We start from the raw sequence: 14,792 nt of genomic DNA on the forward strand, positions 1-14,792 counted from the left end.
AACCTGTGCTTTTTGTTTTATCTCTAAGTGCTTCTGCATAGGATTATTGTCAGATAAGTGGCACAATTCCAACTGTCATTTGGCATTTATTGTACAGTATTCATTTAGGCAATAAACAAATTATCTTAACTACATGCAACTCAACTAGGACAATTCAGCTGTGGCCCTTGGTGCTGAAAATGTTCCCTCGTCATAAATCCTGAGCTGTGGACCAACGAACATACAAACCCCCCAATCCAACTGACTTTGCATACCTGTGTGTTTGAAAGAGGCTGGTTATCAATATATCACTTTTTACATTTTTTTTAAACATAAGAACTGCATTTCAACGCTTTCCAAAATAACTTGTGAGCATCAATTAATAGGACTCCTTCCTTTCCCAAAATTAGAAAAATACTTACAAAATCAATTCCTGCCTGTAACACTGTGTGGCAAGTACAATCATTCCCTGCTATTTTTCTTCTTTGATTCTTCAAAAGGCTACATGTGGAGGGTAAGAAATGATCTTCTGAAATGTAATGCGGGATCAGAAAGCATTTAGAAAAGTGCAATCTGATCTATAGTCCGTAAACAGCAAATACAGATTGTCATTTGGGGGTGACAAGAACAGATGCCGAGCATCTAGAAAGAGCATACCTTACAGGTGGTGTGGACCAGCCCAGGAACACCTTGAAGTGCATGCTTGTTTTAAAACGTTCCCATCTCAAACTCTCCTTGAAGGTGGAAATCTAACGTGTGAAGAAGACAGCGGCTTCTGGCCTAGACTCCCTTACAAGTTTTCCATGTGCAGGAAAACAATGACATGGGAGAGAATTCATAAAAGTAAACCCGACCCCATAGATTTTGCAATGGTACTGGCCCACCAAGACATTTTCCAGTCCCAAGAGGATCCCAGAATTCCTTGCAAAGTTGTAGAGGATCCTGGGGTTCTGGATTCTCTTGGATGGTGTGCAGCTGGCACATTGCCTTCTCTCCAGCCCCACACGCAGAGTTCCCCAGACTCCCTCAAACTCTGCAACCCCAAGAAGCCACGCGGGCTGCTCATGCGACCGAGCCAGCCCTGCCCACCCCCTCTTGCTCTTTCAAAATGCTGGGATCTGCTCTTGGTGCACTCCTGGGAAGTCTGCAAAAATTGGGAGTGAGAAGCTTTTGTCCAGCATAACGGCAGGGTGGTGTTTTCGTGACTGGAAGCCCTTCCAGAATATCTAAGCAATCCTGCTAACTGTGCATCATAAATTCCTGCAGAAATCATGGCAAAACCCTGGTGGCAGCGACGGTGGAAGGAAGGCAGCATGCTTCTTGTGTAGTCCAGATCCTCCAGAAGCAAGGATCCTCTTCAGATCCTCTTTTGCAGCAAGACAAGTTCATGGCTGTGCCACCTTCTCACACCACAGCAAACCTGTGCAAATCTGGGAGGAGGAAAGGGAGTGACAATGAATGGTTGGTTTGGGAGAACAAGAGCCCCATTCAGACATGAGGAGGAGAGCTAGTGGTCTTGTGGTAGAGAGCAAGCATGTGGCTAAGCAGAGTCTGTCTTGGTTACAGTGTTGGCCTGGAGAGGCCCGAGTTCAAATCCCCACTCAGCCATGAAACTCACTGGGTGGCTCTGGGCCAGTCACTTCTCTCTTAGTCTAACCTACCCTACAGGGTGGTTGTGAGGATAAACATAACCATGGGTTCTGTGGAGGAAGAGTGGGATATAAATATAATAGGCAGCATGGCACAGTGGTTAGCACATTGACGGAACAGGAACCAAAAGGCTGGGCTTACATCTCTGCTTGGTGTCAAAGCTCACTGGTTGCCCTTGGGTCTGCTACTAGCCCTTTGCTCTGGCATGGGGTTATGATAAAGCAGTACAAAAATGCAAATAAATAAACGGGACAGCAAGGCGGGAAGCTAAAACGAGACTTTTGCAAGGATTCTCTTGTCGGAGAGGAATGCAAATACATATATTCCCCCCACCCCCACCCCAAACTGTTAATTCAAAGCCATTTTTGCTTAAGTGGAACACACGCAAAAATGCCACTCACTTCGGTGCCCCAGGGGTGCCCCGTTGCTCCGTCCCTTGCCACTGGCCGCCTCCTGGTCCCCTCCGAGTCATTGCCCCTTCCTCTTGCCAGCTGCCCCCAAAGTCTGAAGTCCCCCATCTCTCTTGTGCCAGGAGACAGGAGAAGAGCTGCGGCATCCCTGGCCCCAAGAGATAACAACTCCAAGGGCACAACCAGCCGCCGTGGGGCCAGGTGTCACCCCCTCTGAGTCTACAGGCTAAAGGGGGAAACTCAGGGCTAGGTCCAGCCCCATCTGGCTGCCTGGTGCCAAGGGGGCCCTGGGCAGCAGCTCCTCTGTGCCTGTGCTTCTTGGCGGGCCACTCTCAGGGCCGGCTAGTCCCAGTAGTGGTCCAGCACCTCCACCTCGCTGTCCAGGTCGTAGAGGGCCGGGTCGGAGAAGACGCCCAGATCCACCAGCGCCTGGTCCATGTCCTCGGGCAGGAAGACGATGCCCACGTTGAGGGCAATGTACTCCAGCAGGAAGGCATAGTAGAGGATCAGCAGGTTGACAAAGAAGAGGCCCAGGTAGAACATAGAGGGAGGCAGCAGCGGGGATGGCGCTGGGGGGGCCCACGACTCCAGCTGGGCACAGGCGGGCATGTGCCGAGGGAGGGGGCTGGGAGCGGGGTGGGTAGGCGGGCAGCGCAGGCCAGCAGCAAGGGGTGCCGGAGGCAGGCACGGGGGCGGGGGGGCAACAGAAAGCGGGCACAGGAGATATGCAGCCCCCCCTTGCAGGATTAGACCCAATCAATTCCCTCGGGCCCAAAAGTCAGTCCCGAAGCCTCCCCACGAGCAGCAGATCCGGCCACCGAGTCGCGGATGCCGCAGCCCGAGGGGGGAGGAAGGCGTTGCGAGGGCATCTCCGAGGGGGCCCCCTCTCCCCGGGGGTTAGCAGGCGGGCCAGCCCTTCCTCGAGCCGAACGCGAAGGCTCCGCGGCTCCCCCGAGCCCCGCGAGGCCCCTCCCCGCAGCACACCCCTTCTCCCCCGCGCTTTGCTGCAAGACGCATCGCTGCCCACAACGCAGCAGCAGCAGCAGCTGCTGGCCCCGCACAAGGCCCGCCTCTCCGGTGCAGGGATTGGCTGCGGCGGGAGGGCAAGTGACGGCGCGACAGCCCCCTGGCGGATGGCGGCGGCGGCAGCAGCAGCAGCAGCCCTGCGAGGTAGGCCCGCGGGAGGCGTCCGATGAAGCAAGAGTTCCTCCGGCTTTGGGGAGTAAAAACAGGCTGAGTCGGCAGCAGATCTGTGCCCTCTGATTCTGAGAGGTTTCAAAAGCAGTTCACACTGCTGCCTTTTGAAGTCGGTGCTGCTTCATACGGAGTCAGGCATACATTGATTGATTGATTGATTGTTAAATTTATACCCCGCCTTTCATTAAGAAAATCCCAAGGCGGCTCACAATAAAAATTTAAAGCAAGGTTATTAAAAAGACACATTAAAACGTTGAGCTAAAAAATATAAAACCAAACCGGATTTGAAAAATTAAAACACAAGCATAAAAACAGTACAAAATACAAGAAGCAGCAGCGGAGACAATCATAGAAAAGCCTGGGTGAAAAGCTGTTGTGAAAAGATGTTGATGGAGGATGTGTCATTAACGTATCCATAATCCTTATGACTTTCTTAGGGGATTGCGGGAGCCCTTACACTACGATGATTATGACACGCGCAAGCCACGCCCCCCGCGGTTAGGCCCCACCCCTTCAGGTCACAACCCCCTCCGTCTCCCACTCTTGCTCTCGAAGCGCATGCTGGGACGTGTAGTCTTCCGTGTGGGCGACGGCAGAGGCGGGGCTTGCGAGGACACTGCGTTTCCCAGAGTGCCCAAGCGAGGCCGGCGACGGAGGGAGCCGCTTCCGCCCTGACCGTCGCCTGCGGGAGAGATGGCGGCGGAAGAGACGGTATCGGCGGCAGTGTGGGGGACGAGGGCCAGGCGGCGACAGCAGCAGCAGCAGCGGCGAAGGAGGCCGTAGCGGGCGAGCGAGCGCCGGACCGAGCGACCGGGCCCCTCCGCGCCCTCAGGATGTTCGGACGGTCGCGCAGCTGGGTGGGCGGCGGGCACGGCAAGGCCTCGCGCAACATCCACTCCCTCGAGCATCTCAAGTGAGACCCTCAGGCTTCGGGCCAAGTGCGCATGCGCGGGAAGATGGGCAGGGGTGCTTGCTCTGGTCATATGACCTGCGCTTCGGGTCTTAAAGCCTTCAGGGGCCTCTTCGGCGTGTTTTCTGTGGTTGTTGATCTCTAGTAGTAGTAGTAGTGTCCGCAGAATTTATTATTGCTCGTAATAATAGTAGTAATAAATACGTTTATTTCTTAGACGCTCCATAACAAGTTATTCTCTGGGCTGCACACAACAGAGGATTAAAACATACAATAAGAACACATAACACACTAAATCATAACGGACAAAAAAGTGAAAATAAAATGCTAAATATAAGAGAGTCATCACTTTCAAAGGTGCCTCTTGGCTTGGTTATTAGGGGATGATGCGCGTTATATACCACCTTTCAACACCAGCAGCAACAGTAATCTTGGCAATTTCGTTGCAAAGAACATGAGAAAACATGTTGGGATTCACAATCTAAAAAGTCACCTGAGGGCAACATTAACAGCAGCCACTGGAAGGGACAGTGCTGGGATGAAGAAAGACCGTGGTTTACATAGAAAAATGATAGATAGATAGATAGATAGATGGCTCCCTGTCCTCAAAGGGCTCACAATCTAAAAAGAAACATAAGAGAGACACCAGCAACAGTCACTGGAGGGATGCTGTGCTGGGGATGGAGAGGGCCAGTTGCTCTCCCGCTGCTCAATTAAGAGAATCACCACGTTACAAAGGTGCCTCTTTGTGCAGTTAGTCAGGTAAACTGTAAGATATTATATAAGTAACACAATATGTGTGTGCATCTGTGTATATAAGCCATTCTCAAGCAACTAAGCAATGCTGCTATTTACTGGGTCAGGCTGTTGATCCATCTAGCTCAGTGTCCTATCTTCTGATTGAAAGTGGTTTTCCAACAGAGAAAGATCTTTCCCATCCCTGGGAACATGGGAAGCTGCCTTATACCGAGTCAGACCCTTGGTCCATCTAGCTCAGTATTGTGTACACCAGAGCTGCTCAGTTTCGGCCCTCCTGCAGATGTTGGCCTACAATTCCCATAATCCTGGCTATGACTGCTGTGGCTGGGGATTATGAGACTTGTAGTCCAAAAACAGCTGGCGGGCTGAAGTTGAGCAACCCTGGTCTATGCAGACTGGCAGTGGCTTCTCCAAGGTTGCAGGCAGGGGCCTCTCTCAGCCCTGTCTTGGAGATTCTGGGGAAGGGGGAGGATTTGGAACCTTCTGCATGCAAGCATGCAAGTGCTCTTCCCAGAGCAGCCCCATCCCCTAAAGGGAATATCTTACAGTGCTCATATGTAGTCTCCCATTCCAATGCAAACCAGGGCAGACCCTACTTAGCAAAGGGGAGAATTCATGCTTGCTCCCACAAGACCAGCTCTCCTGGCAGCATCTCCTACCTGGAGATGCTGCCAGGGATTGAACCTGAGACCTGCATGCAAAGCAGGGCTCTGCCACTGAGTTGCAGCCTCATTCTTATGTGTGTCGGAATGGCATCTGGTGGGCCACTGTGCGAAACAGGATGCTGGACTAGATGGGCCTTGGGCCTGATCCAGCAGGGCTGTTCTTATGTGTGTGTGCTCAAGATACCTTTAATTCCACATTTATAATTAAAAATAAAAGGTGCCTTACAAAAATAGGATCCAGAGCCTATTTTGATGCATCTCTGTTGAGTTGTCTTTCAGATCATAGATGTGTATGTAGAGGATTTGGTCAACTGAGGGTAATGAGATTAGTAGTTGGTTGTCTATGTGGTGCATTGTGTATAAATGTGTGGATTGCAAAGTTTGGTCAGCTAGGTTGTGAACCTTCTACCTGTTTTGTGAATGTGTGTTTGTATGTGGGTGCTGAGCCACTGTGAGAGCCCTGTAAGTTGGAAACTGAGGCAGTGCATGTGAAATCTGGGATGCATGCAAGATTATGACAGCTGTGATCATGAGGGAGACTCCCTCAGGGTGTGCCTGTTTATGAGACAGTGACACAACCAGTGTGGCCTTTTTTAATGTGAGAACCATTGGAGTTAGACTGACTGCTGAGGAAGTATGCCTAGCCTTTTCTTAGGCTTAGTTTAATTAACTTGCACCCTGTCCTTTCTGTGCAGAAGTGCACTCAGTTTAATCTGCATCCAAGATGTTTAATTAGCTCTTAGCTTGGTTGTTTGTTTTGGGATCTTACTGCTTCCTCATAGTGGATCGACTGGTTCCCAGATAGCTTGCAGCAGAGTCAGTGTTTTGATGCAGCTTCTAATATTTCTGCTGACCTTGATGGTCCAGTTCAGATTCAGGACTGCTCAGCTTAGACCCCCCCCAGGTGTTTTTGGACCACAACTCCCACAATGCCCAGCCATAGTGGCTAATAGCCAGGGATTATAGAAGTTGTAGGCCAAAATCTGCAGGAGGGCTGAAGTTGAGCAGCCCATAGATGATCCTAGATGGACTGGGTATCCCTTCCAGCTTTCTGTAGACAACTGATAAATGGAAGAACTTCACATCCCATATTATAAAATTCAGTGCTCAAGGACAAATTTACAAAAATCCACAAATTTAGATTCGGCTTGTCGGCCAGCCATTATTTGTGGTCACCACCAATCCCATCTCTTCCCTCAGTCTTTTCTGGCACATAGGCAGAGGGCTTAGGAGAGAAGTGGATCTTCTGTCGTTTATCTATTTAACACATTTTTATACCACCCAAAACGCAAATTTTAATTTGCACTGGGATATGGAGATGGTAAGAAACAGGGGGAACCCTCTGTTCGTGCTCAGAAAGGACTCTTGCTGTTAAAAAAAATTGCAGTGGAAATGAGACTTCTGGGTAGGAGATCAGTGTGGTGCTGGGTGTCTTGCTCACTAGAAGGCTGGGAGTGCTTACTACTGATAATCTGGCAAGTGGATTTGTAGATGCCTGCCCAAAGATGTGGTGATAGCTTTGAAAAGGATTGGTCAGATTAATGGGGGAAGAAAAGTCTATCCGTGGCTGCTTTCTGTTACTGTTAAATTAGACCTCCATGCTTGGTTCTAGCTCTGAATGCCAACTGCTGGGGGCAGACGATGAGGCATGCTCTGGTCTTCATGCCCCATCTGTGTGGGAATTGCTTAGAGAGGCACTTGCCTGCTTGCTATTGAAAACCGGATGCTGGACCTGGGTGCAGCCTTGACCTGACCCAGCAAAGAAATTCTTCTGCAACTTCTTAATTATCTTTATGAGTTAACCAAGATACTTGGATGTTTTACAAAGGATGTGGGGGTGTAACCATGGCACCCTGCTAACTGAGCCAAGAGGCACCATTTAAAAGTGGTGATTTCTTATATTTAGCAGGGGGAGAGCAACTGGCCCTCTCCATCCCCAGCACAGCTTCCCTCCAGTGGCTGCTGCTGGTGTCTATCTTATGTTTATTTTTTAGATTGTGAGCCCTTTGGGGACAGGGAGCCATCTTAATTTATTCTTATTTCTCTATGTAAACTACTCTGGGAACTTTTGTTGAAAAGTGGTATATAAATGTCCATAGTAGTAGTAATGGATATTTCGGGGGAAGGGGGTAGTATTTAAGACTCTATACATGCCCTGCACCCTTTGTGATAAACAGGATTAGAAGTTCAGCTGGAACGCAAAGTGCTAAAAATAGCATAATGGTCCACACTGCAGAAATATGTCCTTATGTTCTGTCGTATTTATTTTTTTAGGTATATGTATCATGTTCTGACCAAAAATACCACTGTGACTGATCACAACCGTAACCTGTTAGTGGAGACCATTAGATCAATAACTGAGATCCTGATATGGGGAGACCAAAATGACAGTTCAGTGTTTGAGTAAGTGACTTGATATGCTTGCTTTTAACATACATTTATTTTAAAAAATAAACTCCGCTTAATATTAACTTAATGTGAAGTTAAATAAGGTTACTGATCCTAGCACTTGCATCCCAGTTCTGTCCATGTTTACTCTGGTTCCACTGAGTTCAGTGGGATAAATCACCAAGAGAAAAGGCTGGCTTGAATAATTAAAACTAGCTTGGCCAGCACAGAGCATCTGCATGCTTCTTCGCCCTGCCTCTAACTCCAGCCCCACCCCCCGGAGAATTGGGCCTCCAATTTCATTGCTGATTGGTTTATCATTGTGTGGGTGTGGTTTACCATGTACAACCTAAGCCTTTTATCGATAGATACTTTCTGAACAGTGATGCATACAAATATTGGTTGATCTAACTACTAAGACATGTTGATTTACAACTAAATAGAGTATGTGTAGAAGGGTGTACTTCTTTCTGTTGCTGTCTGTTTACTTCCTCTTTTCTTCTGTATTGCATAACACTTATGCTGTGCTCCAGTCCCACCCTTATGACAGAAGTACGAATTAGCTGATAATCTCACATTTCTGTTCATTATTGTCCACACCTTTGTTTAAAAGACAACTAAGGGCTCACAATTTTCTGGAAGAAAGGGCTGGTTAGTGGTGGTCTGATTTTCATAAGATGAAACGGGCATGTCCTTATTGTTTATAAATGGTAAATATTCTTATTTCTAACTGAAAGAACTGAGCAAGCTGCCCAAGCCAGATAGTTACAGATTTCTCTTTGCCATGTACGGCAAACAAATCTTGATTGATTGATTAAGTGCTGTCAAGTTGGTGTCGACTCTTAGCGACCACGTAGATAGATTCTCTCCAGGGTGATCTGTCTTCAACTTGGCCTTTAAGGTCTCTCAGTGGTGCATTCATTGCTGACGTAATCGAGTCCATCCACCTTGCTGCTGGATGTCTTCTTCTTAACAATTTTTTGATGGTTTTTGATGGTAACAATTTTTTGATGGTGTTCTAGCTTTTTCTTAGAAAAGAACGTGTTTGTGTTCTTTCTGAACATCCTGCGTCAAAAATCTGGCCGTTATGTGTGTGTGCAGCTCCTGCAGACCTTGAACATCCTCTTTGAGAATATTAGTCACGAGACTTCTCTCTGTAAGTATGCATTCATGTCATCTTCCACAAAACCAATTCAGCATGGAACACTAACCGTTCTTGTGTTTGTAGTGGGGCAGGGCCGTGTGGCTAAGGTGCAGGATTGTTATCCTGAAGGTTATGAGTTCAAGCCCAATATCAGATGGTCACTTGCTGTGACAAATTAGGGCCTTATTGGTTGGGATGGGCAAGTTAGCCAAGATTTGGAGCAGCACGTATCCTAGCCTAAAGAAACTGTTGTCTTTACTTCCAGTACCCTGAAAATGGTTCCATCTTTTTAGTTTTATTAAACTGCTGTCCCTGATGGTACGTCAGGCTGTAAGCCCCCTCCACAGAGATGTCTAACGCTGAAAGGAGAGCCAGTGTGGTGTAATGGTTAGTGTGTTGGACTAGGATTGGTTCAGACCCCAGTTCAGAGCCTCGCTCAGTCATGAAACTCACTGGGTGACTCTGGGCCAGTCACTTATCTCTCAGCCTAACCTACCCCACAGGGTTGCTGTGAGGATGAACATAACTGCGTACATTGCTGTGAGCTCCTTGGAGGAAGAGCAGAATATAAAAATTAAACAAACAAGCAATTATGCCAATAAGGTAAACATCAGGAAGATTTTGTAGAACGTTTCTTTTGTGCAAACACTTATAATTCCACCCCCCTTTAAAAATATTTATTTTAAAATATTCAATATTTTTAATATTTTGTTGTTGTTCAGGGCAATAAACAAAATGCTGCCATTTTAAGGATGGGGAGGGGAAAATGCATGACTTTTGAAAAGGATGGAGCAGGCAAAGCCTTTGCAAGTTGCAAACCTGTGGAACAAATTGTGCTCCTTGTACTTGGACTTAGTGGCTATTGGTTGAGACATGTTCTTTTGTTGTCTTTCCATTTTGAAAGTAGGTCTGTTATGAGGCTAAAGTTTCTGTTATCCAAAAGTGTGAGAATCAAATGTACACAAGTAATCTGGCAGAGTAAATCTGTACACCAACTGGTGTGTAATTGAATAGACCTCTTCCAGGTGTGGCTGCTTGTCTTTCAGAAGACTTCTCTTTGTTTTTGTGCCTCCTCTCTCCAGTTGAATGCCATGTGGCTGAGCATTTTGGCAGATTCCAGCAAAACTTGCTTGCTAGAAGACCTCTTAATTAAAAGATTTTTATTTACTCTCCCATGCTGATGACTGAAGTGTGTGTTTTCTTTTTTCTTTCAGATTATTTGCTTTCCAACAACTATGTGAATTCTATCATTGTGCACAAATTTGACTTCTCGGATGAAGAGATCATGGCATACTATATATCATTCTTGAAAACACTTTCTCTGAAACTCAACAACCACACTGTTCATTTCTTTTACAATGAGGTAAGCAGCAGTAACCAGTCTCCAGCTACACACACACCTCGTTAATCACGTGGGCTCTGTTCCTTGCCTACTACCACGAGTAATGGAACTGAGTAATGAGGTATTAAGGCTATGGGGAAAGTGAGGTTAGGTTCCAGGGTGGAGGGGGAAATCAGAAAAAGCCCCAAAACTGTGCTCAAATGGCCCCAAAACTTACTGTGGTGTGCTCCATGGGTCACCCATGTGCCCAGGCATGCCCTCCAAAGAACAAAATGGCCCCCAAAATTGCAGGAAAAAGTCCGCTCCCTGGAAATGAGCCACAAAATGGCTCCTCCTGTATTCTCTCTCCTCAAGACAAAATGGCAGTCAGAAGTTACCTCCATGGTCACTTCCTGCCCTCTAGGAACTGCAGATATGTGGGTTTTAACCCATTAGTATCCACAAATACTGGGAAAAGACACCCACAGATAGCAAGTTTCTCCTGTATGTGTGTATGTATAGGGTCACAATGTTGGGTGATCCCAGACAAGCTTGTTCCTGCTGCTTTCCCAAGCATTCTCTTCTCATTTCTATGTGGCTGACCCCAATTCTGGGTCCTGCTGCTTGTTCTCTCTTTCTCTCCTCCTTTGATCTTTGTGTGAATGCTGCTTTAAAGCCCTTAGCAAGCTCTGACACACTTAATTAATTAATTATAAGGCATTTGTAAGCTACACTTCACTCTGCAAAGCAACTCACAACAAATAAATACATTTTAAAAAGGCCAAGATCAACTTAAGCAATAATAGGAAAAACATGATATGCAGAGAGAAGCAATAATTGATGAGCAATAAAGCAGCCAGCAATACCATAAAAAGCAGCAGAGGTGCAGAATCCAGAATCTAGTAAACAAAGATGGTGAAAACGAATAAAACCCCCAGCTAATCATTTATAAAGCAGATATTTAACCCCACCCCACTTCAGCTTTCCTCCTGCATATTTAGTCCAGGGTCAAGCTAAGCCTCTGCTGTTGTCTGGACGTGTTAGGCGTATTTCTTCAGACTTGGACAGAAATGAGTCCAGGAAGATGCTTTTGCAGTATGATTGCCCTGGAGCAGATGTGTTGATAGCTATTTTTCATCTATAACCACTGCTTGCCAGAAGAGGGCATCAAAGCTTAAGAAGTTTGAATTGTATTTAGTGAAACCCTTCAGATGCTTGGCAGAGGAATGCTTTCTGTGGAAGGGTGAGCACTGTGATCAGTAGCTAATATGCTCTTGTCCATTCTGTATACGATACATATTTATCTTCATTATGCAGTATTTATCTGTGCAAAATTCTAAAATAATGTATTTTGTAAATTTATAAGCTGGCATACAACTTTAAACAGAAATAGTAAAATCGTATGAAACCCAAGGGGAGGAGAGCTGGTCTGGTTGTTGTTGTGCCGTCGAGTCGGTGTCAACTGCAGGTGATCACAGAGCCCTGTGGTTGTTTTTGGTAGAATATAGGAGGGGTTTCCCATTGCCATCTCCTGCACGAGATGATGCTTTTCAGCATCTTCCTGTATTGCTTCTGCCCGATATAGATATTTCCCATAGTCTGGGAAACATACCAGCGGGGATTTGAACCAGCAGCCTCTTGCTCCCTAGGCAAGTAACTCCCGCGCTGCGCCATTAGGTGGCTTGTGAGCATGAATTGTTCCTTTGCTAATGAGGGTCTACCATGGTTTGCATTTGGATGGGTGACTACATGTGAGTGCTGTCTGCTGTCATATGATGGGGCCATAACTCAGTGGTAGAGCATCTGCTTTGCATGCAGAAGGCGCTGGATGGACCAATGGTCTGACTCTGTATAAGGCAGCTTCCTGTGTTCCTAAAGCAATAAAACATGCATACAGAGTGGGACCTTCCTGATTAAACCTGAGCAGGATCTAAAATTAACTGAGTGCACATCACCTTAGAGGGAACACTGGTTCTGTGTCTGGCGTGTCACAACTGGGAAGATCTTCTCTGTGGTTACCACCTACCTGGCTTCAAGTGGCAAGGAGAGCTCCAGAGTTCAGGCAGGTTCTTGAGAAAGAAATTGAAAAGCAATCTGAAAAGTCATCAACCTCATCATTTTTAAGGTTTAATTGACTTCTCTTTCAGCACACGAATGATTTTGCCCTGTACACAGAAGCCATTAAATTCTTCAACCACCCAGAAAGCATGGTCAGGATTGCTGTTAGAACGATAACTTTGAATGTCTACAAAGGTAAGTCTTCTTAAATTCCTCACTTGGGAAACTTAGTGTATTGGCTGCCGATTTTATAGCCAGGCTGTGGTTTCAGCATTACAAACTGTGAAGACTTCCAGATTTATCAAGGAAATATTTGATAAAGCAAGGCTGTCTTTCACACTTTGGAAGTGGGTTTTCTAATTATTGGAAGTTTTTGTTTCTGGAGGGGGAGTTGTAAAGCATTACTTGTATCTCAACATTGAAAAAGAGTGTAGGTGTTCTATAAACAGGAGCTGAAGGTGTGCACATAAGAGAATGTACAATAATGGCCACTAGAGGTCATTCTTCACTAGTCCTGGCTAGCTCTTTTGTATACACTGGAAGAATCATGCTTCCAACATGTGAAAATTGGAAACATTTAAGTGGCACAATCAAATTGGAATCTGTTGCCCAGAATATGAAGTCTGTCTGTCTTTTGTATATGTAGCTTCATTCATCAGTGAAGAAAACCTCAGTGTACTGTAGATTAGAATTCTGCAAAATATTTCCCGTCACAGGAAATATGGGTCATGTTTATCCTTGCTCAGTAGTGCAAAAGCTAAAGAGAGGGAACCATGAATTAGAAATTCACTCTTGAGTAAGCATACTGACCATTTAGTCTCAATCATGAGGATCTAAAGAAGCTGACAACCACAGAAGGGTTTGTGTGTGCACACTTCTGATTTGCATTTCTTGAACTTGCTGTTAGAGATATGCAAGTCCAAAACACTCTCTCTCTCTCTCTCTCTCTCTCTCTCTCTCTCTCTCTCTCTCTCTCTGACTTCATGGTGTTCTAATTTCTGGCCTTAGGGACTAAATGGTTGGTTAGCTAGTTCAGGGTCTCTTCCTAATCTAGATCAGAATGCATTCCATTTTCTCCAATCCCCATCCCTCTGCTTCAACATAGAGAATGCATAGGATTTTGAAAAGCATAGGATTTCAAAAGAATAGAAGGCAGACACCCCATAAATAGCTCTCTGGATCCTGGTGGTTGTCTTCAGTGGGGTACACCCAGTTTAGCATTTAACAGTGTTATAAATTCTTTCCAAGATGTGCTATAATTGTACTATATATAAAATTGCATACATATGCGTTCTAAGTTGACCAGAAGATATCGAGAGGAAGAGTTAATGAACTTCCTTGCTCAGTTGACTGCTGTGTGCAATAAAGAGAAGCTTTGTAATCGTGGCTGGGGAGTCGTAACACATGAATGTGTTTGAATTAAGCAGCATGTTGAATGAGATTACAGTGCCCCTATAAAGATCTATGCAGGTTTTGCATTATGGGCCTCAAAAGAGCAAATAGGGGAATTGAGTTTACTCTGGAGGGGTAGCTGTGTTGGTTTCTTGCAGCAAAATATCAGAGATCCAGGTAGTGCCTTAATGACTTACTGTGCCTGAATGTTTCCTGGGCTGAATCCCTTTTTATCAGGGGCATAAAGTATTGTGTGCATGCGTGCATAACTAACATAGGTGTAGACAGAAAAGGGGAGGAGAAATCTTTCTACAGTGTGAAGCCAGGAGGCCCAGCAAATGAAAACGAAATCCAGTCAAAAGAGTCACACCTCTGATCTGGCTGTGTTCTTGGATGTGTGTGCACTCAGTTCCTGTGGAGCAGTGTTGCCGCCCAGTGTCACCTGTGAGCTGAGGAGGCACTCCAGAACATTCTGCAAGACCCCCCCAAAGCATGCAGGGATTTTGTGTCGGGCTTGTAGGTTCTGCAGCAGACGAGTCGGTGTGGAAACAGTTATCTGAAGGCAGAAAGTTTAGAATTTAGCTTGGATGTTGTCATGCCAGAGGGGTTGCACTTTGTGGGGCGGGAAGGCTCCCATTGCTACCAAATCCTGGGATAGCGTGATTTTCTAATGCTCACTTGGCAAATGTTATGTCTCCCCTAACCTGTATCTTCCAACCCAGATGCTTCCTGCTTTAGCTCTTAAACCCTTTGAAGGATGTGTCACCATCCCAGTTCCTAATCCTGTTAACCATTGTCTGTTTTTTGCCCTTTCTTCACTGGTGATTCCTGTGTTCCTTAATGCAGTCTCATGTAAGTCTACTAATCCCTTTGACTTTCAGCCTTATTACTTTATTCTTGCACTATTGTCAGTTATCTA

General features: G+C 46.1%; 2 protein-coding genes across 10 annotated transcripts in view; one reads left to right on the forward strand and one right to left on the reverse strand.

Annotated features, from left to right (window-relative positions):
- Window positions 1–66: 66 nt before the first annotated feature.
- Window positions 67–3,740, reverse strand: DEXI (Dexi homolog). The gene is made up of 2 exons (XM_053276292.1): window positions 2,031–3,740; window positions 67–1,409 (listed from the first exon to the last, which is right to left on the reverse strand). The coding sequence occupies exon 1, from the start codon at window positions 2,646–2,648 to the stop codon at window positions 2,382–2,384; it is 267 nt and encodes an 88-aa protein (XP_053132267.1). The 5' UTR covers window positions 2,649–3,740; the 3' UTR covers window positions 67–1,409; window positions 2,031–2,381.
- Window positions 3,741–3,799: 59 nt separating this feature from the next.
- Window positions 3,800–14,792, forward strand: part of CLEC16A (C-type lectin domain containing 16A) — a 74,203-nt gene continuing 63,210 nt past the window's right edge. For 4 of the 9 annotated variants that reach the window (XM_053276282.1, XM_053276286.1, XM_053276289.1 and 1 more), the window contains exons 1-5: window positions 3,800–4,149; window positions 7,845–7,973; window positions 8,981–9,114; window positions 10,317–10,465; window positions 12,571–12,676. In XM_053276282.1, the coding sequence (XP_053132257.1) occupies window positions 4,070–4,149; window positions 7,845–7,973; window positions 8,981–9,114; window positions 10,317–10,465; window positions 12,571–12,676 (598 nt within the window). In that variant the 5' untranslated portion in view covers window positions 3,800–4,069. Of the gene's footprint in view, window positions 4,150–7,844; window positions 7,974–8,980; window positions 9,115–10,316; window positions 10,466–12,570; window positions 12,677–12,739; window positions 14,726–14,792 lie in introns of those variants that run through there. The other 5 variants (XM_053276284.1, XM_053276283.1, XM_053276287.1 and 2 more) reach the window with 3 other exon arrangements.

This window comes from Hemicordylus capensis, chromosome 13, assembly GCF_027244095.1.
Source record: "Hemicordylus capensis ecotype Gifberg chromosome 13, rHemCap1.1.pri, whole genome shotgun sequence".
In the NCBI taxonomy this organism is placed as follows: domain Eukaryota; kingdom Metazoa; phylum Chordata; class Lepidosauria; order Squamata; family Cordylidae; genus Hemicordylus; species Hemicordylus capensis.